The following is a 24,019-nucleotide window of genomic DNA, read 5'->3' as shown; positions in this document are numbered from 1 at the left end:
CGCAAATCATTTCACAGTGCCGTTCATTCCCTAAGACCTTGCTTGCTGTGACCTCTCACCTCTTTCACAGTATGGCAGCCCGTCCTCCAGGTGGAAGGTGTTGTTTCTGATTGGCTGCTGGCAGGACGCACACAGGAAGCAGTACACATGCCATGTCTGCTTCAGGGCATTGATGACTTCCTGTAAAAAAAAATACAAGGGATTATAGGGAATGATATTACTGTCATAATGCCATAACTTGATTTCAATATGTGTCTGTGCATTAGAAGAGGAAGCTAAAATAGTTGAGCAAGGTGGACAAGCCAAGATACTATACTGTCTCCTAAAGTATGTCACTCACCCCCAGGACCTTCTGCTGGCAGCTGGTGCAGGTAGGGGCGAAGAACTTCTCATAGCAGTGAGCACAGTACACTGTTCCCCTCTCCTCCACAAAGCCAGACTCCACCAGAGACATGTGGCAGTGGGAACAGTTAAACTCCTCAGGGTGCCAGGACATGCCCATGGCCACCAGGAAAGGACCTCTGTGGAAGATAGGAAGTGGTCAGAGGTCAGGGTAACAAGACAAAAAGAGAGGTTGACTTTTTTGGTAAAATTAACTTTAAACACCACTTTATCAATTTCAGATGTATTTGAAAGGGACTAAACTAATCAGACGTAAACCCTTAGGATTAGGCTGTGTCCAAAATTCTAATATAGTGCACTACTTTTTTTAAATTTAATTTAATTTTATCCCATTTTCTCCCCAATTTTCGTGGTATCCAATCGCTAGTAATTACTATCTTGTCTCATTGCTACAACTCCCGTACGGGCTCGGGAGAGACGAAGGTCGAAAGCCATGCGTCCTCCGAAGCACAACCCAACCAAGCCGCACTGCTTCTTAACACAACGCGCCTCCAACCCGGAAGCCAGCCGCACCAATGTGTCGGAGGAAACACTGTGCACCTGGCCACCTTGGTTAGCGCGCACTGCGCCCGGCCTGCCACAGGAGTCGCTGGAGCGCGATGAGACAAGGATATCCCTACCGGCCAAACCCTCCCTAACCCGGACGACGCTATGCCAATTGTGCGTCGCCCCACGGACCTCCCGGTCGCGCCCGGCTGCGACAGAGCCTGGGCGCGAACCCAGAGACTCTGGTGGCGCAGCTAGCACTGCGATGCAGTGCCCTAGACCACTGCGCCAGTATAGTGCACTACTTTTGACTATAAGTCAACACGTGGCTTCCCATACTGACTGTTGGTACTGACCTGATGACCTTGTCACAGTGGCCACACATGGGGGTGCGTGTTCCCGCTGCGATGTGTTCGGCCCGCTGTACCAGGGAGTTCTGGTCCTTGGGGTGCGCCTGGGGGGCGGGGCGGTCAGAAACTTTGGGTACTGTGGGTACTGGTGCAGTGTTGCTGACCCGCCCAAAAGAGGGTGCAGCGCCACCCTTAGAGAAACCTAAAGTAACAGAAAATACACCATGGGCCAGTTGTTTCAATCACACCATACAGAGATAAACAAAAAATCACATCCATTTGAGCTATATAAAAACATTCACAAACTGCTGTATCATGTAATCAAAACACTAACAACGTACTGCAGACAGGCAGAGCAGTACAGTAGCTATATTTACATGGCTGTGTGCATTGCTAGCTAAACCTAAAGACATCTTAGCTTAGGAGTGGGTGGGCAGGTGTGATCAGGTATGAATGAGTATGCTGCTTGCTGCCAGAATGTATTAGATCTAGCTGTGACCTCCCTGTCTTTAGCATGGGCCAGCTGTGTCGGGCAGATCCACTCCACACCACCCAAACAATGGATCAATCTTCCCCACCGGGGTGAAGAAACAACATTACCATAGCCAGAGGAGACACCTGACAAAACACCCCCAGCCCCTCAGAACGCGGAGTGGCGAAGAAGAGACAATTCTCCCCTTCTCTCCATTCTTCCCTCTCTCCTCTCTCTCTGGCTGCATAGAGACATCCAGGCTGAGATCAAAGATGTCTGCCCTCGGTGGGGTGAGGGGTGGAGGGCTACAGAGACTCTGGGGTGGGGTGAGGGGTGGAGGGGTACAGAGACTCTATTGAAAAGGAGAACCCAATCAAAGAGCGGTGGACTGGGGGGTCAGAGAGCAAGTGCCCCCTCGATTTTCTCATAGTGGAGAGCAAACGAGCTGAATAAACATGACTGGGGACTGGCAGAGAAGGGAGAAGAGCGGAGAGGAGAGGACATCCATGGGAAAGACAGAGATAGAGAGTTGGGGGGAGCCAGAGGGAGTGAGAGAGAGAGAGACAGAGAGAGTGATGCGGGCGCCAGAGAGTGGATGAGAGATAGAGGAAAAGAGAGAGAGAGAGAGAGAGAGAGAGAGAGAGAGAGAGAGAGAGAGAGAGAGAGAGAGAGAGAGAGAGAGAGAGAGAGAGAGAGAGAGAGAGAGAGAGAGAGAGAGAGAGAGAGAGAGAGAGAGAGCATAAACTGTATATGACATTGTCACTGTATGTTGGCTCTATGCTCTAACTAACCCCTGAAGAGGCTTTGGGCAGGCTGTAAGGGAACACTGGAGATTTGTATCTCTGTTTCACTGATCTCCACAGCAGGGCTGCAAAACCCCCTGGTCCAAACCATTGGTCCAGGTCCATCAAACTACCTCTTCAACCACATCTGGTTAAGTTGGTCTTTTAAATGTCCTGTTGAGTGACCGTTTAGAGGCAGCAGTGTCTAGCCCAGTCCCAGGGCTTAGGGGACATGTTATTGGTTGACACAATGACAGGAGGGCATGGTGGCAGGGAGGGAAGGAGCAATGGAAGGAGGGAGGTGAGGGAGGCTGGATAGATGAGTTTTTAAGACCACACTCATCTCTCAACACTCATCTGGGAGATGTATCACCTTCTGTCATCAATGCTGCCTGGCTTTTACACAGATGGCGGACAGAGGGCATAGTGCTCTCTCACACGAACAGTAACACACACACACACAGACCCATGGAACACACCACAACACCTGTATACAACCTAACACAATCCTGTCCTGCCCAGTGGAGGCTGCTGAGGGGAGAGCGACTCATAATAATGTCCGGAACGGCGCGAATGGAATGGCATCAAACACCTGGAAACCATGTGTTTAATGTATTCGATACCATTCCACTGATTCCGCTCCAGTCATTAGAACGAGATGGTTCTTCCCAATTCAGGTGCCACCAACCTCCTGTGGTCCTGCCTGCTGCTATGAAAATTGCCATGAAAAACATTACATATTTAGCACTAGCAGGGGGAATGGTAGAATCACACATAACACACCATGCATCTGGCCTGGTTCCACACAGTCAGTATGAGGTATGTGTTTGTGAACACAAGGTCATGTAAGCGTAAATCTGATACATACTCTATCTAACAGAGAGGTATCTGTGGTCTCTCATACACCCCCTTTCAGCAACTCTCACTTAAGAGGTCCCCAGGGAGGCAGTAGGTAAGCATAGGACCTCTCTCGCCTCACACAGCTCTGTAAAGGCCATATATTGTATATTCCTATTATGTATGAGAACATACTGCAATAGTAATCTTAGTAATAATGACTCCTAATGACTTCTACAGAGAAAACTACAGTTCTCACAGACCCTGAATCTTCTCTGTTTATTAAAGAGCAGAACATCTAATATATAATTCGACGTTTTCACTCAGGAATTGTGGAAAAGGAGCCTATAATTTGAGCTCATTAGCTGAATACAGCTCGTTTTATAGAGCTTTATGCTGCTCTAATAAAAGCACTGATTCAATGGTCAGGGTTTCCAGTAACAGCACAGGTCTGCCCCCTGCAGGTCAAGAGAAGCTGCTACATGAAGTAACAGTTACTGAGTACTGTTGCCTGTGAGTCTATGCAGCCATGGCATTTAAAGCCAGTGCCAATGGTTAATAAAGCTACTAGATGACCTCACATTTCAGTCATATACATAAACATTCTTCTCCTAAATAAATGTTTGAGTAAAGGGCAGAGCTCTCAACTTAGAAAAATACATATATATATTAGCATTTCTGACTCATCCATGTTCAACAAAGGCTGTAATATAACCCAGCTTCAAGCAAAGACTTTGTTTTATCTTAGCAGCAGGACACACACAATAACAGAAACATCATCAGAATGTGTAAACACAGCCAGGTGAGTGAACCTAAGCACAGAATCCTCTGGAGACAGTCAGGAGAACACCATAGTGGTAGTGTCATGGTGTTACAGTACCTGCTGAACCTCCAGCTGGCCAGGAGGGTTTGACCTGGGCAGAGGGGGTCTTCAAGGCGGGTGGGGGGACACTGTTGCCATTCCTGGGGGCTCCTGGGACTTTGGTCATGGTCTTCACTGATGTTGTGATGTGGACACTGGGCGGGGCATTCTCAACAACTTTACTGGAGAACAGAAAAGTACTGCTTATAGGTCATTGTTCATGGACACACATGAACACCTTTGAACGCACACACACACACGCTTGTTTTACTATCCGTGTGGGGACCAAACAATTGATTTCCCTAACCCCGAACCCTAACCGTTAACCAGTGGAGGCTGCTGAAGGGAGGACGGCTCATAATAATGGCTGGAACAGAGCGAATGGAATGGCATCAAACACCTGGAAACCATGGAAACCATGTGTTTGATGTATTTGATACCATTCCACCTATTCCGCTCCAGCCATTACCATGAGCCCGTCCTCCCCAAATAAGGTGCCACCAACCTCCTGTGCCATTAACCTAATCCTAACCTTAACCCTAAACTTAACCCTAACCTTAACTCAAAACCCTAACCCTAATTGTGACCCTAACTCTAAACCTAACCCCTAAGCCTAAAATAGCCTTTTTCCTGCGAAATGACCCAACTTGTCCAAATTTTCCTTGTTTTAATATCCTTGTGAGGACTTCTGGTCCCCACAAGGATAGTAAAACCGAAAAACCTACAGACATACACACACACAAATATAAATACACACATACACACACTCAGACGCTCCATCATACTTCAGAAATGCTTTTCCTTTATAGTATTCAAGGTTCCCAGGTTCTGGTAGGGTTGGTGTTGTTTATTCAGGACTATTCACATCACCAGGCTGTGCCAACTGAGGCCTGTCAGTCTCTCCCTCAGGCCCAGGCCATGTTTGTTATGGCAACCTCAGCCATGGTTACAGTACAGTATGAGTTTAATCCAGGACTCAGAACACCTCTCAGCTGTTAGAATGTCATTCCATTACAACACGCCTCCCCACTAAAAACTATGCAGACTTACTTCATTATTTTCGGCGTTAGTAAAACTCCCACATTCTGCATCCTCTCCTACCCCCAATATAAAATATGTGGTTCACTTCTTGTTCAAGTGCATGTTTATGTGAAACAATGTGCAGACCATGCCCAAAAATAACGAAATAGTTGTTGGAAATAGAAGTGCACTGGAAGAGCTGTTTTGAAGACAAAAAACCCCTGGGCTCATTATGTGAGAGTCACATCCAGCCCAGGCACTAATCATTACAATTCATTAGCATGAAGAGACACACTCAACCATCAGGCCAATTAAGAGGAGAGATGATTGGATTAAAAGCTGTGTCTGATGAAAACCATGGTCAGTATATCCAATAAGGATACATGATACAACCCAGTGTCCAGATGGCGCATCAATAAGGAAAACAGGAACACAATTAGAGTTGGCATGGTCTCTATCTCTCTCTCTCTCTCTCTTTCTCTCCATCCTTACTCTCTTTCAGTGACATAATGTATGCAGTGGAGCTGCTCATAACAACACAATTGTCTTGTTCTTTCAGACTCTGCAACGTTGCCCTCCATGACATTGACGGTTCTATAAATAATGCTTATCTCTAGTGCCTGAACCACCATGGTTAGGTCTGTACTAGTAGTGGTGTTCAGACAATGTTTGGAGCAAGCACGCTCAGTATGGGCAAGCTGTATCCAAAATGTAGCTGGTTCGAATCCCAGGTGAGAAAGACTTGCCCTTAGGCAAATAACCTGACTTGAGTCTGACTTGATTTGCTCCAGCTCATATTGAGTTGTCTGAATGTAAAATTGGTCAGCTACGCTGTCATTTAAATATGTCTTGAGGATACTGCCCTCTACAGATGATAAGGATCCATTGCTATAGACCAAGCATTTTTTAGCAAATGCTCTTATTCAGTGCTACTTACAGTAGAGAGTGCATTCATTTTCATACTTTTTCGTACTGGTCCAGTGTGGTAATTGAACCCACAACCCTGGCTTTGCATGTGCCATGCTCTACCAACTGAGCACCTACTGCACAGTCAAGTGTTTAGATACTGTACTTCATAGCAGAAGAAGAAACAGAAAAGGAAGCTCAAGGGAAACGGAGAAGGGGACAGGAAATGAAGAACAGCTGAGAAAAGGATACAACTTTATTGATATATAAGCAGTTACAATCCTCAAGCAAAATGAATATGGTTAGTGTATAAAATGAAACAAAATGAAGATAAAATACAAAGATACACACAAAGTATCAGATTGAAGTTGGAGGATAGTGAAGTTGGAACAGAAGTAGAAACAAACAGAATAAACACAAAAAGTTGTATATTACAGATGATAATGTGCAGATTTCATCTCAATATTCAAGATACACTCAGTGGCCCGTTTATTAGGTACACCCATGTAGCCAGGTCGCACCCCCATTTGACCCCAGAACAGCCTGTATTCTTCGGGGCATGAACACATTGCTCAATTTGTATTACGGGACTCAACATGTGCCAGGAAAATATTCCCCACACCATTACACCACTGCCACTAGCCTGTACCGTTGACACCAGGCAGGATGTGTCCATGGACTCATGCTGCTTACACTGACTCTGCCATCAGCATTACGCAACAGGAAGCGGGATTTGTCAGACCAGGCAATGTTTTTCCACTCCTCAATTGTCCAGTGTTGGCCTACACGATTCTTGCCATTCTCCTTTGACCTCTCTCATCAACAAGCTGTTGTATGTTTTTTGTTTGTCGCACCATTCTCGGTAAACCCTAGACACTGGCGAGCGTGAAAAGCGCCTGGCACCAACGATCATACTACTCTCAAAGTCACTTAGGTCACTTGTTTTGCCAAATCTAATGTTCAATCCAACAGTTATTGAATGCCTCAATGCCTGTCTGCCTGCAATATATAGCAAGCCATGGTCACGTGCCAACAGGGTGGTACCTAATAACCTGGCCATTGTGTGTATGTACTAAGGGAGAGTTTTTAACTCAAACACACACACACTCACTCACACACTCACTCTCACACTCCCCTAACACACCAACAGGCTCACTGTACACACACAGACACAGCAACGTACTAACTAATTCCAGTAACTACTTAAAGGGATGTGGTATAGGACAAGGCACAGGTGGTGAGGTATAATGTGAAATCTCAGACTGCTATAATGTGAGATCTGAGACTGTCTTTCTAGTTAACTACAGGCTGATTGAAATGAATAAAACACAGGCAGAGAGATGTTACTGGGCACAGCAAACTACAGTCTACTGCACGTTGAGTGTGCGTGCCGAAACACCGTGGTGCCAGTCTCTCAGCTTGTTGTACTGTTGTCCCACAACCTTTGGATCCGGTTTGTTCACCCTAACACACCCAAAGACACAGGAAAGGAGGGGAGATGGTGGGAAGGAAGGAGGAAGAAAGGAGAGGACACAGGAGAGCAGACAGGAAGAAAGGAAATAAAGACATTGTAAAGAAAAAGAAATAGACAAGAAATGTAGAGGGAAAAACAAGACAATGTAGGAAATAAATGAAAAATAAAGAAAGAGTCAGATTTGCCAGTGGTTGTACTTCCTGACAGGAGAGCTCTGTCTGAAGGATGCTGTCTGTAAACCACATCTCTCTAAGAAGGAGAGATTGGAAGTCTCCTCCTGGCAGGCCCTGATTACCCACAATCCCACTTAATTACCCACTATCCATCTTCGTGACATGCTGATTGGCCGGGGCTTTGGTTGGGAGAGCAGCAGGGTGCATTTACTGCAGATGAAGATGAATAGGGGCAGAACACAGACCTGAGAACCCCCAGAACCCCCAGCTCTAAAGGGCTATGAGGGTTGGCCAGCCCAGCTAACCCTGCTTGAGCAGTTTCCACTAGGGTTTCCTCTGATGTGGCTTCCTGTAATGAAGCCTTAAACTAAGCGTGATACTGAGCGTCTCATGGATAAGGAAGTATGGGCTAAACTCGGAATCCCAATAATGAGAAGCTCCTGTGGCATGCAGGATGAGACATGGAGTGCCAGAAAGCTCTGATCAACCCAACATAGTAACAGTAACAACAACAGCATCAGCCTCACACCAGGAAACTACCCTCAGATCACATGGGATCAGACTGACATACCACCACCTACTCACTTCTTTCCAGCACTGTTCTCCTGGGCTTGGTCTGTGAACAGAGGAGGAAAGAAACTCATGAACATAAAAACAGAGAATGTCAAATGTGCATGTAGACTTGTGTGTCTTATAATAGAAAATTATAACAAATTCTTATTTACGGCCTACCCCGGCCAAACCCGGACAACGCTGGGCCGATTGTGCGCCGCCCTATGGGACTCCCAATCACGGCCGGTTGTGAAACATGCCTGGAATCGAACCAGGGTCTGTAAGACACTGCTGAGATACAGTGTCTTAGACCGCTGGCCACTCGGGAGGCCATGTGGTGACCAGACAAAAAGAGAGTGGTGCTACTGCTTTTTAAATGCTCATTTTAATCAAGTAGATATTGATAAAAAAAATATACTATCATTTAATTAATTACATTTATTATTTATTTATTATTTACTACTATTTTTTTTAAAATCTGTGTCTCATGATTTGTGTAAGCCAGCTCTGGCCCAACCCATCAGCATTCTCAAATCCAAACTTATCGGGGAGAAAAAATGTTAGTGGGTGTGGCATTTGGCCAGACAGATGTGGATGGGTAGCCAGGCAAGAACAAACCACTCTCCAGCACTCATTTGCATCAACAGCCTTGCACATATTAAACATTCTATAAGTAACCTCAGCCTATGTGTGGAATAGAGAATGACTTCTAATGCACTGCTCCTTGTCAGCTCCATGGCAGTTTGTTTCAGCAGAGCAGGTCTAACACACACAGGGCTGGGGTGATGACAGAGAGATGGATGCTGAGGCCCAGAGACAGAGCAGCGCCAGGGGGACCAGAACACAGTCACAGAGTTGCGCCAGGGGGACCAATACACAGACAGAGCTGTGCCAGGGGGAACAGAACACAGAGACAGAGCTGTGCCAGGGGACCAGAACACAGAGAAAGAGCTGTGTCAGGGGGACCAGAACACACAGACAGAGCTGTGCCAGGGGGACCAGAACACAGTGACAGAGCTGTGCCAGGGGACCAGAACGCAGAGAAAGATCTGTGCCAGGGGGACCAGAACACAGAGAAAGAGCTGTGCCAGGGGGACCAGAACACACAGACAGAGCTGTGCCAGGGGGACCAGAACACACAGACAGAGCTTTGCCAGGGGGACCAGAACACACAGACAGAGCTGCGCCAGAGGGACCAGAACACACAGACAGAGCTGTGCCAGGGAGACCAGAACACACAGACAGAGCTGTGCCAGGGGGAACAGAACACAGAGACAGAGCTGTGCCAGGGGGACCAGAACACACAGACAGAGCTGTGCCAGGGGGAACAGAACACAGAGACAGAGCTGTGTCAGGGGGACCAGAACACACAGACAGAGCTGCGCCAGGGGGACCAGAACACAGAGAGAGAGCTGTGCCAGGGAGACCAGAACACAGTGACAGAGCTGTGCCAGGGGGACCAGAACACACAGACAGAGCTGTGCCAGGGGGACCAGAACACACAGACAGAGCTGTGCCAGGGGGACCAGAACACACAGACAGAGCTGTGCCAGGGGGACCAGAACACAGTGACAGAGCTGTGCCAGGGGGACCAGAACACACAGACAGAGCTGTGCCAGGGGGACCAGAACACAGACAGAGCTGTGCCAGGGGGACCAGAACACACAGACAGAGCTGTGCCAGGGGGACCAGAACACAGACAGAGCTGTGCCAGGGGGACCAGAACACAGACAGAGCTGTGCCAGGGGGACCAGAACACACAGACAGAGTTGTGCCAGGGGGATCAGAACACAGACAGAGCTGTGCCAGGGGGACCAGAACACACAGACAGAGCTGTGCCAGGTGGACCAGAACACAGACAGAGCTACACTACCAGGGTGGGAAATGGCTGGTGGATGCCCTAATTTCAAATAATGAAGCTAAATTACAGAAAACACTGTACCCAACCTGCTTTCACCACTGTAGCATTGAGATTTCCTTTTCCAGAGCTGACAAACCATGATGTATTTTTTCTACATGTGGGATTTGGATTCTTTTTTTTTATGCTCCCAAATGCTCTCTGCGACCATCCGTCAATGTGGCTGGTAAGAATAGATATTCTACCAGCCAATGCTCAAATCTACCAGCATTTTGCTGATGGCTTGTGTTAATTTCCCACCCTGTGCACTACAGGGACGAACATGCAGCACTGTTGTAATCTGTACTACAGTCTACTTATGTAACCTTTCCCTTAGGGGAAAAGGCAAAGCCGAAATGGTCACTTCAGAGGGATACTACTGTAAGATCACAATGATCTAGTTAGGATGGATTTATATTTCCTAGTCCCATTGTGCCAGGTTATCCAGTAACTAGGGTGTCTCAGGGTATTGGGGTAAGGGGAGGGTGCAGAAGGGGTACCCACCTTTCTCTGTGCCGGTGATCTGAGCCAGGATTCTGAAGGACCTGGATTGGGAGGTTCCGGTGCGAGGATGCCAGTCCTCTGTGTCCTCGATCAGACGCTTCTTACTGGCCTCACTGAGGGGCGAGGCGTGGGTCAACTCTGGTTCAACTCTGTTCCTGAGACCACACACAGAATAAAGTCATCATCATCATTAACATTCATTTACAATTATCATTACCACTCAGCATTCATAAAAATCACTCTTAATAATTACTTAATTATTCCCTAATTATTCAGATTCATTTATCACATTCATTAATGTTTTTATATAGTAGCATAACACAAGTACAACATTTGTTCTCGTTCACACACTGGTACAGACAAATACATTCGTACTCCCAAAGTATACTACAGGTATACTTAGACAAGACAAACATACACACATTCACTGAGTGTCCACGGCTAGATGTTCCATTACTGTACCTCCTAGGGGCTGTCTTTGGGGGGACTCTGCACACGGACATTGAGAAGGTGGTAAGAAAGGAAAATAGAAGAGAACTTGAAAGATAGAATATTGTTTGATAGAATAAACCATATGTAAAACTCTTTGGATCTAAAGTATCAGTTTTGCTGTTTTGTTTTTTAATTTGTATTTATTTAATTAGGCCATTCTTATTTACAATGGCGGCCTACCGGAGAATAGTGGGTTAACTGCCTTGTTCAGGGGCAGAACGACAGATTTTTTCCTTGTCAGCTCGGGGATTCGATCCAGCTACTGTTCAGTTACTGCTGTTACAGGCTATACTTACTTAAGAATTCCCAGAGGCCCACTATCAGAACCAGCAGTTACACTAGAAATAGCAGAGCAGTAGTCAGCTGACTATCGATTCAAACTAACTGCAATGACCAGCTCTAAAACCCTTATGAAGATGACGTGACACACATGACCTGATTCAGCCCACATACAGTACATCATGGCACTAACTCAGAGACAAACATATCATAACATGACAATGGTTTTAGTAGTAGGGGGAAATATGCTTTATGGATTATTGATCAGCTGAATAAACTGGTGATGTAGTTTGTATTTTGGGGAATTGATTTAAAACTATTAAATAGTGATATTGTATGTATAATACAGTTAGAAACCCAGGTAGAAGTTACCATCTCTCGCCACAAGGGGGAACCACTGAGCCTCACGTTACATTGAGCTCAGGACCAGAACGGATACATTGTTTGTATTCCTGTCCTGAATTATATCATGTTTAGACACACATCTCAAGATGTCTGTTTATTACATTACAAGTGGATTTCTGCACTGGGGGCAAGTCAAATGTGTCTGAGTGTTCTGGGTGCGAGCTGTGTGCTATTCGACTGTGTGTCTCTCTGAGTGTATTCTAAGTGAATGGGGCGAGAGGGGTCAGATTGTGACGGTCCTGGCTGGTAATTAATGAATGGCCTTGGGTAAACAGAGTGTCACGGTGGCAGACGGAGAGGGACAGATACAGGGACAGGGTACAGAAGCCCTGCTGAGTGGTGACAGGTCAGCCTACAGAGCTCTGGGTTGCAGTCTGGAGCCTGGTGGTGGGTCGGGTGGGGATGCATCACCTTTTATAGAGCCTATAGAGCCTATGGGCCCCGGTCAAAGGTAGTGCACTATAAAGAGAATGGGGTGGCATTTGAAACACAGTCTGGGTGTAAATACACTGGTTCTCCCACACGGACCGGGCCGGGATGCCATTACACACACAGAGCATGAATGAACAGAATGAACTGGCCTCAGTGGACCACAAGGCTTATTATGGCTTATGGCTGTGTGTTATTTACAGGGTGGCTTTGCAGGTTGTTTTGTGTTGTGAAATGAGTGTGTAAAGCGCCTGTCATAGTCCAAAATGTGTACACGTACACACAGCAGTGTTCTAGAATATTAGACCGTTGGTTTTCATAGTTTGTCAGCGCAGGTCAAGCAATTTCTCCAACTGTCAACACATTCAAATGAATAGAGGACGCGTACCGGAGCCGAGCTGGTTGAGAACTGTGGGGAGGTGAGCAGAGGGCTGTGCTTCCCTGTGGATGGTGGTCTCAGAGCCATGTAGCTATGTCACAATAGGACGCTGGACTATCACGTCTCAGCGGCTGTGGACTATGGTTTAGGCTTTAGACAGTAAGTATATGAGGGATGTTTATGAGGGTTATGGCAGAGAGGCGCCAGCATGTCTACTGTACTAATCTAACTGTACTGCAGTCATCATGTGTAGCAGGATAGCACTGATAATCACATCCCACAGTCAAAGAGCTAGCAGACAGTGTCACTGTTACAACACTAACTTGGTCTCTTCCTCTGCCCCCTCCTGCGGAAAGAGAAAAGAGAGGAGAAGAGGATGAACAAAGTAAAGGAGCAGGAAAAGAGAAAAAGAGAAGAGCAGTGATTCAACTGGGTCCTAAAACCACATGGACCATTCTGAGATGATGTGCGAGCAGACACCCAGAGAGAAACACACACACAGGATGCGGCTGAACACACATGCTTCTACTATACCTGTAACCTGTACAAGCAGACGGGGCAGTCTAGGGGGTTTTGGTGGTCATGGCTAGATGGGATACAGTTTATGTGTCAAATTGTCATTCCTCAAACTTTTTGTGCATTTTACCTAAACATTTTCCTAACCTTAAACTAATTCTCCTAACCTGCTACGTTAATTGTACTAACCTGCTGCATAAGGTCTAACTTGCTACAAAAAGTAAATTCTGACTGTAACCCTTCTAGCCAAAACCGTTTTAGAAGGGAGGAAGGTCAAAGATCATATAATAACTCAGAGAAGGTATTACAGTATGCAGTACAGACTGAGATGACAACCAAAGTGACTAGATGTAAGTGGCATAAAGTCTCTATGATACTCTATTATAACCCCTCCTGTCTCAGCCTCCAGTATTTATGCTGCAGTAGTTTATGTGTCGGGGGGCTAGGGTCAGTCTGTTATATCTGGAGTACTTCTCCTGTCTTATCCGGTGTCCTGTGTGAATTTAAGTATGCTCTCTCTAATTCTCTCTCTCTCTCTTTATTTCTCTCTTTCTCTCTTTCTTTCTCTCTCTCAGAGGACCTGAGCCCTAGGACCATGCCTCAGGACTACCTGGCCTGATGACTCCTTGCTGTCCCCAGTCCAACTGGCCGTGCTGCTGCTTTAGTTTCAACTGTTCTGCCTGCGGCTATGGAACCCTGAGCCGTTCACCGGACGTGCTACCTGTCCCAGACCTGCTGTTTTCAACTCTCTAGAGACAGCAGGAGCAGTAGAGATACTCTGAATGATCGGCTATGAAAAGCCAACTGACATTTACTCCTGAGGTGCTGACCTGTTGCACCCTCGACAACCACTGTGATTATTATTAGTTGACCCTGCTGGTCATCTATGAACATTTGAACATCTTGGCCATGTTCTGTTATAATCTCCCCCCGGCACAGCCAGAAGAGGACTGGCCACCCCTCACAGCCTGGTTCCTCTCTAGGTTTCTTCCTAGGTTCTGGCCTTTCTAGGGAGTTTTTCCTAGCCACCGTGCTTCTACACCTGCATTGGTTGCTGTTTGGGGTTTTAGGCTGGGTTTCTGTACAGCACTTTGAGATATCAGCTGATGTAAGAAGGGCTTTATAAATAAATTTGATTTGATTATTCAGCTGCGAAACATAACTAATACCATTTGCATCAGTGGACTACATTGGTAGACTATTCGAAAACACATGTTACTAGCGCATGTCCTATCCTCTGGCCTGAGAACCACCCCAATAAAGAGCTGTTCCAGCCCAGAGCTGCCAGTACGCTGGGATAATTAGAAAACAAGCGTCTAATTCAACACAACAACAAGACGTCAGACAGAATCAGAGCCAGACTACTGGGTGTTTGGCAAAGCTATAAACTCTATTATCAATTAAAGGCAGGCAGGGTGGGCTAGGCTGGGCTGGGCTGGGTTAAGCTGGGTTGGGCTAGGCTGGGTTGGGTTAGGCTGGTTTGGACTAAGCTGGGTTGGCCTAGGCTGGGTTAAGCTAGGCTGGTTTGGACTAAGCTGGGTTGGCCTAGGCTGGGTTAAGCTAGGCTGGTTTGAACTAGTCTGGTTTGGCCTAGGCTGGTTTGGTCTGAGCTGGGCTAGGCTGGGTTGGACTAGGCTGGGGTTGGGCTAGGCTGGTTTGGCCTAGGCTGGTTTGGTCTGAGCTGGGCTAGGCTGGGTTGGCCTAGGCTGGTTTGGACTGATCTAGTCTGGTTTGGGATGGGTTGGACTAGGCTGATGTGGCCTAGGCTGGTTTGGGCTGAGCTAGGCTGGGCTAGGCTGAGCTAGGCTAGGCTGGGTTAGGCTGGGTTGGGTTGGGCTGGGCTGGGTTGGCCTGAGCTGAGCTAAGCTAGGCTGATTTGGCCTGGGTTGGGCTGGTTTAAGCTGGGCTAGGCTGGGTTGGCCTAGGCTGGTTTGGGCTAGTTTGGTTTGGGTTTATCTAGGGTAGGCTGGGTTGGGCTAGGCTGGGTTTGTCTGAGCTAGGCTGGATTGGGCTAGGCTGGATTGGGCTAGGCTGGTTTGGATAGGCTGGGTTACGCTAGGCAGGGTTAGGCTGGGCTGGGCTGGATTGGGCTGGGCTAGGCTATGCTGGGTTGGGCTATGCTGGGCTGGGTTGGGTTAGACTGGGCTGGATTGAGCTGGGCTAGGTTAGGCTGGGTTGGGCTATGCTGGGCTGGGCTATGCTGGGTTGGGTTAGGCTGGGCTGGGTTGGGTTGGGTTAGGCTGGGCTGGGTTGGGTTGGGTTAGGATGGGCTGGGTTGGGTTAGGATGGGCTGGGTTGGGTTAGGATGGGTTAGGCTGGGCTGGGTTGGGTTGGGTTAGGCTGTGCTGGGTTGGGTTAGGCTGGGTTGGGTTGGGTTAGGATGGTCTGGGTTGGGTTGGGTTGGGTTGGGTTAGGCTGGGCTGGGTTGGGTTGGGTTAGGATGGGCTGGGTTGGGTTAGGATGGGCTGGGTTGGGTTGGGTTGGGTTAGGTTGGGCTGGGCTGGGTTGGGTTGGGTTGGGTTAGGCTGTGCTGGGTTGGGTTAGGCTGGGTTGGGTTGGGTTAGGATGGTCTGGGTTGGGTTGGGTTGGGTTAGGTTAGGCTGGGCTGGGTTGGGTTGGGTTAGGATGGGCTGGGTTGGGTTGGGTTGGGTTGGGTTAGGATGGGCTGGGTTGGGTTAGGATGGGTTGGGTTGGGTTGGGTTAGGATGGGCTGGGTTGGGTTGGGTTGGGTTGGGTTAGGATGGGCTGGGTTGGGTTAGGATGGGTTGGGTTGGGTTAGGTTAGGCTGGGCTGGGTTGGGTTGGATTAGGATGGGTTGGGTTGGGTTAGGCTGGGCTGGGCTGGGTTGGGTTGGGTTAGGTTAGGCTGGGCTGGGTTGGGTTGGATTAGGATGGGTTGGGTTGGGTTAGGCTGGTCTGGGCTGGGCTGGGTTGGGTTGGGTTGGGTTAGGCTGGGCTGGGTTGGGTTGGGTTAGGATGGGTTGGGTTGGGTTAGGATGGGCTGGGTTGGTTAGGATGGGCTGGGCTGGGTTGGGTTAGGATGGGCTGGGTTGGGTTAGGATGGGCTGGGTTGGGTTAGGTTGGGCTGGGTTGGTTAGGATGGGCTGGGCTGGGTTGGGTTAGGATGGGCTGGGTTGGGGGTTAGGATGGGTTGGGTTAGGATGGGCTGGGTTGGGTTAGGCTGGGCTGGGTTGGGTTAGGATGGGCTGGGTTGGGTTAGGATGGGTTGGGTTGGGTTAGGATGGGCTGGGTTGGGTTAGGATGGGTTGGGTTGGGTTAGGATGGGCTGGGTTGGGTTAGGATGGGTTGGGTTAGGATGGGCTGGGTTGGGTTGGGTTAGGATGGGCTGGGTTGGGTTAGGTTGGTCTGGGTTGGGTTAGGATGGGCTGGGTTGGGTTAGGATGGGCTGGGTTGGGTTAGGATGGGCTGGGCTGGGTTAGGATGGGCTGGGTTGGGTTGGGTTAGGATGGGTTGGGTTGGGTTAGGATGGGCTGGGTTGGGTTAGGATGGGTTGGGTTGGGTTAGGATGGGCTGGGTTGGGTTAGGATGGGCTGGGTTGGGTTAGGATGGGCTGGGTTGGGTTAGGATGGGCTGGGTTGGGTTGGGTTAGGATGGGCTGGGTTGGGTTGGGTTAGGATGGGTTGGGTTGGGTTAGGATGGGCTGGGTTGGGTTAGGATGGGCTGGGTTGGGTTAGGATGGGTTGGGTTGGGTTAGGATGGGCTGGGTTGGGTTGGGTTAGGATGGGCTGGGTTGGGTTAGGATGGGCTGGGTTGGGTTAGGATGGGCTGGGTTGGGTTAGGATGGGTTGGGTTGGGTTAGGATGGGTTGGGTTGGGTTAGGATGGGCTGGGCTGGGTTGGGTTAGGATGGGCTGGGTTGGGTTGGGTTAGGATGGGCTGGGTTGGGTTGGGTTAGGATGGGCTGGGTTGGGTTGGGTTAGGATGGGCTGGGTTGGGTTAGGATGGGCTGGGTTGGGTTAGGATGGGCTGGGTTGGGTTAGGATGGGTTGGGTTGGGTTAGGATGGGTTGGGTTAGGATGGGCTGGGTTGGGTTGGGTTAGGATGGGCTGGGTTGGGTTGGGATGGGTTGGGTTAGGCTGGTCTGGGTTTTGCGGTAGCAGGAGTGAGTTTAACATGTTGTCGGTTGCTGCTGCACATTTCTTCTGTTTCCAGTCCCCTTCAACATACTGGGACAAGATGTGCTGCTGCACATTTCTTCTGTTTCCAGTCCCCTTCAACATACTGGGACAAGATGTGCTGCTGCACATTTCTTCTGTTTCCAGTCCCCTTCAACATACTGGGACAAGATGTGCTGCTGCACATTTCTTCTGTTTCCAGTCCCCTTCAACATACTGGGACAAGATGTGCTGCTGCACATTTCTTCTGTTTCCAGTCCCCTTCAACATACTGGGACAAGATGTGCTGCTGCACATTTCTTCTGTTTCCAGTCCCCTTCAACATACTGGGACAAGATGTGCTGCTGCACATTTCTTCTGTTTCCAGTCCCCTTCAACATACTGGGACAAGATGTGCTGCTGCACATTTCTTCTGTTTCCAGTCCCCTTCAACATACTGGGACAAGATGTGCTGCTGCACATTTCTTCTGTTTCCAGTCCCCTTCAACATACTGGGACAAGATGTGCTGCTGCACATTTCTTCTGTTTCCAGTCCCCTTCAACATACTGGGACAAGATGTGCTGCTGCACATTTCTTCTGTTTCCAGTCCCCTTCAACATACTGGGACAAGATGTGCTGCTGCACTCAATGTGGCTATTTACAGAGGTGGGGTATAAACACCATCCTAGTTGCTCTACAAACAGCTAAGTAGACTATGTAGGAGAATCTGATGGAAGATTTACAACAAAGTATGTCCTCTCTCAGGTAGTCTGTTGTTATTACATGGTTGGTTAACAGCTACTTGTGGCCTCAAACATCATCCAGACAGGCAGCAAAGAGAACTACATCTCTCTGTAAACCTGACAGCAACACACAGGATTTATGGGATGTGAGACAGAAACATGTTCACTTCCCATTACAGCCTTCCTGCTGCACTACACCAGTCCAGGTGGTCATACCTAACATAGCCATGGTGGTCTTTTGAGCTACAAAGTCAAATGGTCCATGGTAATAACTTCACACCACCTACCTACCTACCCACAGTTGATCTTCTTGGAAAGTGAAAGGAAGCAAAAGGAGAATATGAGGGGTTTGGTTAGATAGAGAAAGTAACAGGAGATGAGGAGAAGAGGTGAGAAGAGGGTCTGAGGTTCGTGCCACTCACCCATTAAACTGTTCTTTGATCTGGTCGACCACCACACCCTGGGCTTCCAACAGGCCCCGCCTCTGTCCTATGGCCACCTCACAGGCGTTGGTATTGGAGTACAGGTTTATTGGCGTGTTATAGCAAGAGGACTGCGGAGCACCGGGATTGGAGGAGGGGGCTGTCACTCTGGCCGGGGAGGATGAGGAAGAAGAGGAGGAAGGGGAGGAAGGGGAGGTGAAGGGGGAACGGCCAGAGCCGGGTCTGGGGGGTGGGGCTGAGCTAGGTGGGGCGGGGGAGCGGGAGCGGCTAGCTAGTGGGAAGGGAGGCTGGGGCTGCTGGGAAGAGGGGGCGGCGGGGGTGAAAGCAGACGATGCAGAGGGGATGGAGGCCACCTTTGGGGCGGTTAGGGAGGAAGTGACTGCACCCACATTGCTGCCCCCGCCAAAGGGGCGGGCCGTCTTGTTGTAGGCAGCACCGGGTTGGGGGGAGGGGCTGGTGAAGGCTGGAGCTGGATGGGTGATTGGCACGGGCTTAATGATCTCCAGTGGCTCATCCTATAGTGGGGTGAGGACACACACGCACGACACTCACACACTGCAAACCACACAGCAAACTCATACAGCAAACTCATACAGAAAACTCATTCAGCAAACCACACAGCAAACTCCTACAGAAAATCCCTACAGGGAAATGCTCCCCAGCAGTATGGTATGTGCCTCAGAGCTATCAGCAGCATATTATTCCCTAGCATTGCATAATGCCCATAACAGCCAATCACAACGTGCTGTAACATCACAGTGAGCATGCTCAAACAAATGATCCTGGTAACTGGAAATATACCCATTAAAAACGAATAATCATTATCAGAATCCATTCATCCTAAATAATAAATGTGACTGTTTATATCTGATTCATTCACTGGAGTGTACTTACCTTTGGTGCATCAGCCTTGGGAACACTGGAAGCTCTGTGAAGACAGAAAATGCATCATGAGGAAACGTATCTTCCTCTGTAGGAACAAGGTAAACAAGTAAAGGAGCATGCACACCATCACAGTATATGGCCCATCCATTAAGATGTGTGTATCTATGTAAAGACTAGCTACTGTATAGTCTCCCTGACAACCAAGTGTCAAAACAAACCCCAATGTCTCTCCTTATGCACAGTACCTCTCTCCTTATGGACAGTAACCCTCTCCTTATGGACAGTAACTCTCTCCTTATGGACAGTAACCCTCTCCTTATGGACAGTAACTCTCTCCTTATGGACAGTAACTCTCTCCTTATGGACAGTAACTCTCTCCTTATGGACAGTAACCCTCTCCTTATGGACAGTAACTCTCTCCTTATGGACAGTAACTCTCTCCTTATGGACAGTAACTCTCTCCTTATGGACAGTAACTCTCTCCTTATGGACAGTAACTCTCTCCTTATGGACAGTAACTATCTCCTTATGAACAGTAACCCTCTCCTTATGGACAGTAACCCTCTCCTTATGAACAGTAACTCTCTCCTTATGGACAGTAACCCTCTCCTTATGGACAGTAACTCTCTCCTTATGGACAGTAACCCTCTCCTTATGGACAGTAACTCTCTCCTTATGGACAGTAACTCTCTCCTTATGGACAGTAACTCTCTCCTTATGGACAGTAACCCTCTCCTTATGGACAGTAACTCTCTCCTTATGGACAGTAACTCTCTCCTTATGGACAGTAACTCTCTCCTTATGGACAGTAACTCTCTCCTTATGGACAGTAACTCTCTCCTTATGGACAGTAACTCTCTCCTTATGGACAGTAACTCTCTCCTTATGGACAGTAACCCTCTCCTTATGGACAGTAACCCTCTCCTTATGAACAGTAACCCTCTCCTTATGGACAGTAACTCTCTCCTTATGGACAGTAACTCTCTCCTTATGGACAGTAACTCTCTCCTTATGGACAGTAACTCTCTCCTTATGGACAGTAACTCTCTCCTTATGGACAGTAACCCTCTCCTTATGGACAGTAACCCTCTCCTTATGGACAGTAACTCTCTCCTTATGGACAGTAACTCTCTCCTTATGGACAGTAACTCTCTCCTTATGGACAGTAACCCTCTCCTTATGGACAGTAACCCTCTCCTTATGGACAGTAACCCTCTCCTTATGGACAGTAACTCTCTCCTTATGGACAGTAACTCTCTCCTTATGGACAGTAACCCTCTCCTTATGGACAGTAACTCTCTCCTTATGGACAGTAACCCTCTCCTTATGGACAGTAACTCTCTCCTTATGGACAGTAACTCTCTCCTTATGGACAGTAACTCTCTCCTTATGGACAGTAACTCTCTCCTTATGGAGGAGCATCTTAGAGAGAGGGAGCAGGAGATAGAACAAGAGAGAGGGGATGGGAAGAGAGGGAGAGAGGGAACTAACCACACCAGAGTAAAACCTGTAAATAGAGTGAATATTGAGATTAGACACACTATCAAAGACTGCTGCTACTGGCTCCACTACAACGCCTGTCTGTATTTGGCCCATAGCTCAATTCCACAGAGGCAGCCAGCCATAGAGCAGCATGGCGGTAGAGACATGTGGGAAAACATATGATGCTATATTACTCTGTTTTGTTTCCCTAACGCCTGCTAGATTTACTAAGGATCCTTATTTTCACTCACTCATCCACTCATCCACTCAGCAGTCCAAGACACTATCTCTACTCTGTGTGAGTCTCCATCTCTGTGTACAGGGCTACAGGCCCAAACAGTGTAGAAGACCTCAGATTTATACTCATGATCAAACCAGCTGCAGGACTTTTTTCGCCTCAGGAAAAGGAAGGTAGTCCTGTTGTTCATACTGCTGCAAACAAACACACTGTACAGGGGACGGGACTTCCAGTGGCTACCAGGAAGTGAACCAAAAACAATCTCCTCTCTATCCACAAGAACTATCTGTATATTCCTTCCATATTCTGTCTCTCTGAGGAGCAGAGAGAATGTAGCCTAATGAAGGAAAACAACATGCATATCAACTATGCAGAACATAATGTGAGATGTGAGAATGCTCTTCATTGACTACAGCTCAGCGTTCAACACCATAGTGCCCTCAAAGCTCATCACTAAGCTAAGGACCCTGGGACTAAACACCTCCCTCTGCAACTGGATCCTGGACTTCCTGACGGGCTGCCCCCAGGTGGTGAGGGTAGGTAGCAACACATCTGCCACGCTGATCCTCAACACTGGAGCTCCCCAGGGGTGTGTGCTCAGTCCCCTCCTGTACTCCCTGTTCACCCATGACTGCATGGCCAGGCATGACTCCAACACCATCATTAAGTTTGCAGATGACACAACAGTGGTAGCCCTGATCCCCGACAACGACGAGACAGCCTATAGGGAGGAAGTCAGAGACCTGGCCGGGTGGTGCCAGAATAACAACCTATCCCTCAACGTAACCAAGACTAAGGAGATTATTGTGGACTACAGGAATAGGAGGACAGAGCATGCCCCCATTCTCATCGACGGGGCTGCAGTGGAGCAGGTTGAGAGCTTCAAGTTCCTTGGTGTCCACATCAACAACAAACTAGAATGGTCCAAACACACCAAGACAGTCGTGAAGAGGGCACGACAAAGCCTATTCCCCCTCAGGAAACTAAAAAGATTTGGCATGGGTCCTGAGATCCTCAAAATGTTCTACAGCTGCAACATCGAGAGCATCCTGACTGGTAACATCACTGCCTGGTACGGCAATTGCTCGTCCTCTGACCGCAAGGCACTACAGAGGGTAGTGCGTACAGCCCAGTACATCACTGGGGCCAAGCTGCCTGCCATCCAGGACCTCTACACCAGGCGGTGTCAGAGGAAGGCCCTAAAAATTGTCAAAGACCCCAGCCACCCAAGACATAGACTGTTCTCTCTACTACCGCATGGCAAGCGGTACCGGAGTGCCAAGTCTAGGACAAAAAGGCTTCTCAACAGTTTTTACCCCCAAGCCATAAGACTCCTGAACAGGTAATCAAATGGCTACCCGGACTATTTGCATTGTGTGCCCCTCCCCCCCACCCCTCTTTTTACGCATTCATGTACATACTACCTCAATTGGGCCGACCAACCAGTGCTCCCGCACATTGGCTAACCGGCCTATCTGCATTGTGTCCCACCCACCACACGCCAACCCCTCTTTTACGCTACTGCTACTCTCTGTTCATCATATATGCATAGTCACTTTAACCATATCTACATGTACATACTACCTCAATCAGCCTGACTAACCGGTGTCTGTATGTAGCCTCACTACTTTTATAGCCTCGCTACTGTATATAGCCTGTCTTTTTACTGTTGTTTTATTTCTTTACTTACCTATTGTTCACCTAATACCTTTTTTGCACTATTGGTTAGAGCCTGTAAGTAAGCATTTCACTGTAAGGTCTACACCTGTTGTATTCAGCGCACGTGACAAATAAACTTTGATTTGATTTGATTAATTCCAAGAAAAGTAAGCACTCTCTCTCTTGCCCTCTCTTTCTCCTTCCTCTTTCCCTCCCTATCTTTCTCCTACCTCTCTCTCTCCCTCCCTCTCTTTCTCCTTCATCTCTATCCCTCTCCCTCCCTCTCTTTCTCCTTCCTCAATCCCTCTTTCTCTTTCTCCTTCCTCAATCCCTCTTTCTCTCCTCCAGCTGTTTCTTGTCCTTCATCCATGGCATGGGCCCTTCATAACCTTAGTCTGCTGGACACAGTCAGTCTAGACTCAGACTGGTTCATGTTTTCTCATTAATGTCCATTAAGTCTCAGTCCCAGCCTCTCATCTGGCTTCATAAACAACTGTGTTCTCAGCCTCTGACAGCCTCTGACAGCCTAGGACAGCCAGACAATGTGTTCCTTCTTCCTCATTAAGCCAAAGTGACTCAGCAGAACAGAATGGTCTCTTCCAGAACATGCCCCATGTTCTCTGGCATTCTGTCTGTCACATTCTTCCATATTAGGAAGGGTTTAGGACAGTCTCACGGTCCTGTTCCTCACTGAGTTGAAGCTGACCGACTAAGAGCATGCTCACTGGGGGAGTATCCAGCCCCACCCTGCCACATATGTATGCAATTCATATTTTGAAAAATACTATACCCACACTGGCGGCTGAATATTTTCCAAAGTACATATGAACATATTTTCCAATGTACATATGAACATATTTTCCAATGTACATATGAACATATTTTCCAATGTACATATGAGCATATTTTCCAATGTACATATGAACATATTTTCCAAAGCATCACACTTACAAAGGCCCAGGCAAACATCACAGGATAGGGATGGGCTTATAGATCAAACAGTCTGTGCCTTTACAAACAAAATATAGTCCATAACACTGTGTATCCGCCATCGGTAAGCCTGAGAGAGGCTCCAGGGTGAAACCCTGAACCTCCGTTCTCTGTGTCTCTGTTCCCAGAGCTGACAGAACAAACACAGGCCAGGTGGAACCCCCAACCTCCTTCTCTGTGTCTCTGTTCCAAGAGCTGACAGAACAAACACAGGCCAGGTGGAACCCCCAACCTCCGTTCTCTGTGTC

General features: G+C 48.2%; 1 protein-coding gene across 5 annotated transcripts in view; it reads right to left on the bottom strand.

Annotated features, from left to right (window-relative positions):
- LOC139536707 (PDZ and LIM domain protein 5-like) overlaps positions 1-24,019 on the bottom strand; it is a 97,475-nt gene that overhangs the window by 3,134 nt on the left and 70,322 nt on the right. The window contains exons 4-12 of one of the 5 annotated variants that reach the window (XM_071337325.1): positions 19,412-19,445; positions 13,025-13,047; positions 11,180-11,206; positions 10,718-10,872; positions 8,350-8,380; positions 4,210-4,373; positions 1,245-1,440; positions 341-521; positions 60-180 (exon numbers count right to left, since the gene is read on the bottom strand). In XM_071337325.1, coding sequence (XP_071193426.1) covers positions 60-180; positions 341-521; positions 1,245-1,440; positions 4,210-4,373; positions 8,350-8,380; positions 10,718-10,872; positions 11,180-11,206; positions 13,025-13,047; positions 19,412-19,445 — 932 coding nt within the window. Of the gene's footprint in view, positions 1-59; positions 181-340; positions 522-1,244; positions 1,441-4,209; positions 4,374-8,349; positions 8,381-10,717; positions 10,873-11,179; positions 11,207-13,024; positions 13,048-18,496; positions 19,033-19,411; positions 19,446-24,019 lie in introns of all 5 variants that reach the window. The other 4 variants (XM_071337327.1, XM_071337316.1, XM_071337322.1 and 1 more) reach the window with 4 other exon arrangements.

The sequence above is a fragment of the Salvelinus alpinus genome, chromosome 1, assembly GCF_045679555.1.
Source record: "Salvelinus alpinus chromosome 1, SLU_Salpinus.1, whole genome shotgun sequence".
NCBI lineage: Eukaryota > Metazoa > Chordata > Actinopteri > Salmoniformes > Salmonidae > Salvelinus > Salvelinus alpinus.
This window is presented reverse-complemented; position numbering and strand designations above follow the sequence as displayed.